Consider the following 7,195-nt stretch of genomic DNA (forward strand, 5'->3'; position numbering starts at 1 on the left):
TTGCAACTCATTAAAATATCAGTAAATTTTATCTGATGAAGAAAGTAAGAAATATTTAACTTCACATATAGGGTTTGTTATTGACAGAAGAAATGGTGTCATTCTTAACTATTTGAAGTACAAGTTCCCATAAATCTCTCAATCAATAACAAAATTGCTGGAAAGAGTGACAATACATTAAAAAGCAGAATACCTTGTCCCAGTATGACGATATCAAAAAAGTACTTTTTCACCATCCTTATCTCATGGAATGCCAATGGAAATATACTAACAATAGTTGATAGAGAACAGATTAACAGAGGAAAGGCCAATAGTGTGTATGTCTTTTTTGTTCTCTTTGTTAGTAAGAATGCCCTTGTGATTTGAAACAGATATTCTGAAAACAAACCAATTTGGAGTGTGAAATTCATAATCGATAGACCATTAATTGGAATTCCCAATAATCTTAATCCAGCAATTAATTCAAGTACATTGATCAAAGTTAGAAAGCATGTAAGTATTGAGCAAATTATAATGCTAATGAAAAGTGATAATTTCCCTTTTTTGATCATTGGAATTTCGAATAAAGATGTGACAAGTGTGGATATAATTGCTACAGATAGAATTGCAAGTGCAGATATAATTCCAACATTCAATGGATCACTTCCAAATGATTCAAATATCAAATCCATGTCATTGACAATAAATGAGTTTGAGCTCGTTAAACCAATGGCTGGATAATCACTTGCTATTTGTTTCATAAAAGCTGCATTTTCCTGTACGATTTCATTTGTAACTTGTGAATTTAAAACATTCTTATTTGAAAAAACAATTCTGGCAGCTTTCACATCCTTCAACAATGGTTTGGAAATGACAAAACTTGCAAGATTACTAAACGTGTGGTGTTGTGTAAATTCATCCATCCATTCATTAAATAATTGAGGTGGGATTTTAAATTTGTTAGCTTTGTATTCATCTCTATGTGTGCTAATGAAAAACGTCCAAGTCTTGAAGTAAGAAAACCAATTGATTTGAGTTTTCATAAAAGGAGGAGGGGATTCAATGATCTTTTCAAGTAAATTAGCCATTGATGTAGATGAGAAATCTATCTGATCAGTTGAATTCTCCCTAACGTACATAACTAGATAACCAGGGTACTCCAAATCTCCATGATGTGCATGATAATTGTCTAGAAATGAAGTCAACTGAGATGATTTTGCATATAGATCTGTCATTGCAAATGGTTCTTCATCAATTGTTGCAATTACAACTACAGAACAAATTAATAAACCAAGGGAAATTAAAATTATGAGAATGTGACTTGAGAAATATTTGGGCTTTTCAAATACTATTTTAAATATTGAGTACATTATCTTTTCCACTTTACTACGTGGTATCTCTCCCTTTTGTTCTGTAATTGCTTGTTCTGTTTCTAATTGTGAAGATAGATGTTGCAAAATTTCTTCATTTTGAGGAGGAACGTTCTCCAGATTTGACAATTCTTCCTCTTCGTTGGTCCTTTGATTTGTATTGATATTTTGGTCTGTTTCTGGAATTGTTGCATATATTAATTGAATATTCCTTGTATTAAACTTATATTCTAACACTAGTAAAGGCGTAATTCCAAATATGGCTGTGAAAAAAAGGAAAACAACAGAAAATAATGTTTGCCATGCAACACTAACATAATGTACCTTATGAAAACGTACAACATACCTAATAGCCATGGAAATAGGATGCTTCATCACAAATACCACAAAAAGTAAAATGCAACACATAACGGTAAGTGTAAAAATCAATGCAGACAAAACTTCTCTATAATACTTTGAGGAATTTTTAACAAACTTTCCAAAATTAGTTACATTTTCTTCTATTGGTTTCAACTCTTTCAAATATTCTCTATATCTATTGAAATAGGCCTGTAAAATAAACAATCCATCAGAGCCAATTCCCACTAAAAATAAAGGAAGAGCTTGCGCACTGAGTGGATTCAAATTACAATTACACAAAATATTGGCAATACCAAAAGAGGAGAAAATATCCAATGAAATTAGGATAATACTAATAAATCCAACAAGAATTCTCATAATTATTGAATCGCTCCTTTCTCCTCTCATGAAAACAAGTGTAGCAACAACCATACCTAGAGTTATTGAAAAACTAATCAAAAACATTGGGCCCACACTCACAAAGGTTTCTGTAATATCTTCACTTAATGAATATTGACAATTGAAAAATAATGAAACATTTCTAGGAGTAGAATCCGATTCTATATTCATAGACTTCATTTCTTGAATTTCCTGTTTCATGTTTTTTGTAAACTCTTTCTCCCAACTGATAATGTCATCTTCAAGGTCTGATACTAAAAGCGCATAATATTTAAATGATTTTGCACTTATAATAGTTGTTTTGATTGGGTTCCACTGTACAGATCCCAAAATTGATTCAGCATTTAACAACTCACCATTTGCCAATTTTTTTGGAATTGACAAGGTTCTATGAATGTTCGAATCTTTCATTAAATTGGCAATATTATAGTTCCAAAAGGCCATAACATCAAGAGCCACGCATCCACTAGATGACATCCTCATGCAAATATCCTCAAACCTTATAATTTTCCCTTCTCTGTTTGTTGAATTCATTTCAGAAATTCGTGTAATTATTTCGTGAAAATATAAAATTGACTCTTTTGAAATAATGTCCTTCGAATTATCTTCATTCACTGCTAATATGATAGTTGCAGCTCTCATATATTTATATTTGGGGAATAAGCTATTCATCAAACCTTTTTTTAATTTTGCAGGTGATGATGAATAGGTGAGGAGAGCGAATGGATCGGAATCAATTTTTAATTTCCACACACTCAAACCACAAGTTAAAAACAAGATGAATGAGCAAGTGAGAAGACAAGAGATTGGAAATTTTGCTGGAAGTGTAAGAATGGTCATACGATGATTCAGGTTAATTTTTTTTGTAATTAAGGCGATTGTTATTAATTTAAATATTCATGTTTTTATTGTTTTTCTCATATGAAACTGTTAGTTTGTCAGTTCCTCTTCGCAGAATTATTATATAATAGATGCTATCAGAACATGTCGCGCCCATGAACTTTTTTATAACCCAGGCAAGAACTAGAACAGTAGAGACCTTCTTGGAGAACCTTAAAAAAATGTTCAACAACAATGCATTCATTCCGTACGGAGGACAAGCTCCATCATCGAATAATATAATTTATAATAGTGGTCCTTATCCAACACAACCAACAATGGATCCTACGGTAAACTATCAACAAGTATCGAATTATGTGTATCCACAATATCCGTATTTTAACTATGCACAAGTACCAACTACAAGCAATTGGATTCCGAACTCGTATCAGGATCCTAATTTTCAGTACAATGGACAATACCCTCAACAATTTCCTCAACATTATCCTCAACAATTTATTGTACCTAACCAATCAACTGTTCCGATTATCCCTAATCAACAAATAGTTCCGCCTCAACCTCCACAACCAACTTCAAATGTTGAGCCTCCACAGCCACATATCAAACCTCCTCAACCAAATACAATTGAAAAATCAGAACCAAAGGTTCCAGTGCCTCAACCAACTGTCAAGCCAATAATTGAACCAAAGCAACCAGTTGTAAAGCCACAACCTGCAAAGCCAATTGATGAATCAAAGCCAATCATAAAACCTCCCCAACCAAAACACCCAATTTCTCAACCTGTCATTACATCAATGGTTCAACAAAAACCTGTACCCCTTCCTCAACTAAAGGAACCTTTTACTGATCCAGAATTTCCACCAAATGAAAAATCTCTTGGTTCCAGTAAGAAGAAAAAGATCAATTTTGGTAAATTTAAAAGATTATCAGAAATATTTGCTAAGCCTCAGTTGGTTGTCGATGGTATTGATGTGTCAGATATATGTCAAGGCTCTTTTGGAGATTGTTGGTTATTGAGCTCATTGGCTACAGTTGCTAGATTTCCACATTATATTGCCCATTTGTTTGTAAATGCAAATATCCCTATGGGTCAGTATGTTGTTAGATTATTTTGGAGAAATGAATGGCGTTGCATTGTAGTGGATGACTATGTTCCTGTAGATAAAAATGGCAAGCTAATGGTCGTTCACTCAAAGAATGAGAATGAGTTGTGGCCTATTATTGTTGAAAAGGCGATAGCAAAGTTATTAGGAAGTTATGCAAACATTGAAGGAGGTGAGGGTCCTCTGGGGATGTATTTGTTTACTGGATGCCTTCCTCAATATGAACATATTGTGCAACCGAATTCAAAATCCAGAAATGGAGGCCTTTCATTGCCGGAAACTTGGCAATGTATTATCAAATCATTTAATGATGGAAATGTTATTGGATTTGGGTCATCTCATAATGAACGTGGAGATGAATATATATCAATAACGGGAATAGTGGGATCTCATTATTATGCACTTGTGGATGCAATAGAATACAAGGGAAACCAATTGGTGAGATTGAGAAATCCTTGGGGTTCAACTGAATGGAAAGGTGAGTGGTCAGATTCTTCCAAGCAAATGACTCCACAAGTGAAAAAAGACTTGAACGAACGTGTCACTGAAATGTCCTGCTTGGTACAGCAATTATGTTGTCACGGTCAACTATTTTGTCGTTCTCAATCTGGTAAAATGAAGAGTGAGGAAGTGAAAAATGATGGCATGTTTTGGATTTCCTTTCAAGATCTTGTTCTTAGGTTCAATACAATGACCATTGGTCATTTGGTGAATATTGACTATTTATCCAATGAGAGCAATGTTTTTGGGCTTCAATTTAATCATGAACTTCTGCAAAGAATTCATAAATCATCAACTTATCCTCAAATCAAACAAATCTTCAAGTATGATGCTAAAGACGTGGTAAGAGATGATAAGGTATCTGGGAAATACTTAACACAAAGGTTTACACTTTCTATTGATAGAGAATCAAGAGTTATTTTCGCACTGAGGATGATACACAGCGACATGGTGAAGTACAATACTTGTTTACAGCTGGTTTGTCAGAGTTTGAACATTGTTAGTACAGGTTTATATGTTTTTAACGGAACTACAAGATCTATACCACCAGGAAAGCACCCATTCACAGTTCATTCAGAGAATAGAGATGGAAAATTTTCTGATATTGAAGTTGTGGTATTTTGGGAAAATAGACAGGCTCATATTGCTATTAGTGAAGACCAACTTAGATAGACAACTGGAGAGTAACACTGTGTCATCATCTTCCAAATTTGTACCAATAATCATGTTGTCAATTTACTAAGTTCCGATTTGATGTAGAGTTGATTAATAGCCCTATTACAATCAAACAATAAAACAACAATTCATAATGTTTATTATGATATTGAATGTATAATTTCGAGTCTTGTATAATTGTGAAAATCATGGATCTGATATTTTCATGTTTTTATTGTTTTTCTCATGATGTGGATATTGTCTTCTCACTGAAACATCACGAATAGCATGTCATTCATCCATTCTCTACCAGATAATTATCTTTTCCAGTAATTTTCACTATTGGATATTTTACTTTTAATATTTGTGATACTTTACTATTATATTCAACAAATAAGGGATGAGAAACATTCATTAGAAGAAGATAGATTCCCAGTGATATATTCTCCACCAAAAGTCTCTATACAATTTATTACTTCAATATCTGACAAATTAATTGAGATAGAAGGTATTTCATCAACTCATATCAAAATAGCTGGAGTTGAACTACCTTGAAAAATAATAAATTGTAATTTTATTAGTCTCTAAAATCATAACGACCTTAGAGACTAGCTGTTCAACCATCTAGTTCTGTTCAGTGTTTGGACGAGTTTGGTTCGGGCTAAGTGGTTGGGACAGCTGTTGCCTTTGGTAGGCAGAAGTGTATTTTTTGTTTTTGATGAAGGAGTCAGTGGGACGATTGTACCATGATGAATTTTTGTAGCAGTTACTAACATATACTGCGAGAGATTTGTAGATATCTAGGGCCACAGCCTTAGGGAGTCGTTTGTGATTGGCCCAAATGGACCAATTTTGCTTTGTGCATCGACCGTCATATTCAATGTTAAGGTTTTGTTAGGATTCAGAGTTGATTTATTTGGGTTATTTAAGAGATTATGTTTCGATAGTAAACACACAAAATAAAGTTCAACTAATATTTAGACAATTGGGTATTAAAGCTCAGGGGCTGAACCACCTTTAATGGTGAAACAGCCTGGAACCTGCTTTGAAGGATGTAAATCTTTATTGAGCAGGTCCCGAGATAATTAAAATTTGTCTGTAAAAAAAAACTTATCAATAGTTGACCTAAGGATAAGAAAAAAACGTCAGACCAGCGATAAATGTGAATATGAGAAGAAATGTTAGTGAAATAAAGAAAATTTTACAATGTTTCCGAAACATTGATGAAAACCTCACTCAGAAATTAATCCTTTACCAAAGATTAATGAGCGCAACGGTTTTTGGGAGGGAGTGGTGGGTCCACTCTTTGTTTAGGATGAGATGGAGATGATACTGCGTGTTGTTTCCTTTGTGGAGTTCTTGTTATTACCAGACATTTCGAATAATTTTTTGAGCATGGAAAATTTTTAACAACTCGGAATTGAGGTCGCTTATTAAGCATATCGGAATATTTTCACTTTATTTTGTAATTTACAATCAGAAACAAGTCCATTCCTCATAGGTTGGGGTTGGTTAGGATTCAGAGTTGATTTATTTGGGTTATTTAAGAGATTACTTAGTGAAGATTCATATCATTGATTATATTTCTTATAATCTATTAATGATGTAAATTAGATGGTGTTGGGTTGGTGGGGTTTGGGTGAGTTTTATACACTTTCATACAATAGAGTGATATTGAAATGTACCCTTTGATATTTCTGGATGGGTAGTATGATTTAGTGATGATTCCGACAATAAAAATCATATATTGTTCATATAATTATCAAGATATTGTATAATTTATTAAATATAAAGTGGGTAATATTGAATATTCTTTGTAGGAGCGGAAGCACTTATTCTTGTCAGTTGGAGTCAGTATTGTATTAAGGTTGGGTTTGGTTATCGTTTCGTACTCATTGGATCTTCATTATTATTGAAATACATAATCAATGATATACATCATTAAATAGGTTACAATCTCAGCTATCCAGTGGGCTATAGATTGTGTATAGTTTCTTATCTAATTATTGA

The 7,195-nt window shown here is 33.2% G+C and overlaps 2 protein-coding genes across 2 annotated transcripts; one reads left to right on the forward strand and one right to left on the reverse strand.

Annotated features, from left to right (window-relative positions):
• Positions 1 to 104: 104 nt before the first annotated feature.
• Positions 105 to 2,564, reverse strand: NAEGRDRAFT_63155 (uncharacterized protein; the record flags this gene model as incomplete). The annotated part of the gene is made up of 1 exon (XM_002681838.1): positions 105 to 2,564. The coding sequence occupies one exon, from the start codon at positions 2,562 to 2,564 to the stop codon at positions 105 to 107; it is 2,460 nt and encodes an 819-aa protein (XP_002681884.1).
• A 1,157-nt stretch (positions 2,565 to 3,721) lies between these two features.
• NAEGRDRAFT_35326 (calpain family cysteine protease domain-containing protein) lies at positions 3,722 to 5,350 on the forward strand (the record flags this gene model as incomplete). The annotated part of the gene is made up of 1 exon (XM_002681671.1): positions 3,722 to 5,350. The coding sequence occupies one exon, from the start codon at positions 3,722 to 3,724 to the stop codon at positions 5,201 to 5,203; it is 1,482 nt and encodes a 493-aa protein (XP_002681717.1). The 3' UTR covers positions 5,204 to 5,350.
• Positions 5,351 to 7,195: the final 1,845 nt, after the last annotated feature.

The sequence above is a fragment of the Naegleria gruberi genome (genome assembly GCF_000004985.1).
Source record: "Naegleria gruberi genomic scaffold NAEGRscaffold_5, whole genome shotgun sequence".
Lineage (NCBI taxonomy): Eukaryota > Heterolobosea > Eutetramitea > Acrasida > Naegleriidae > Naegleria > Naegleria gruberi.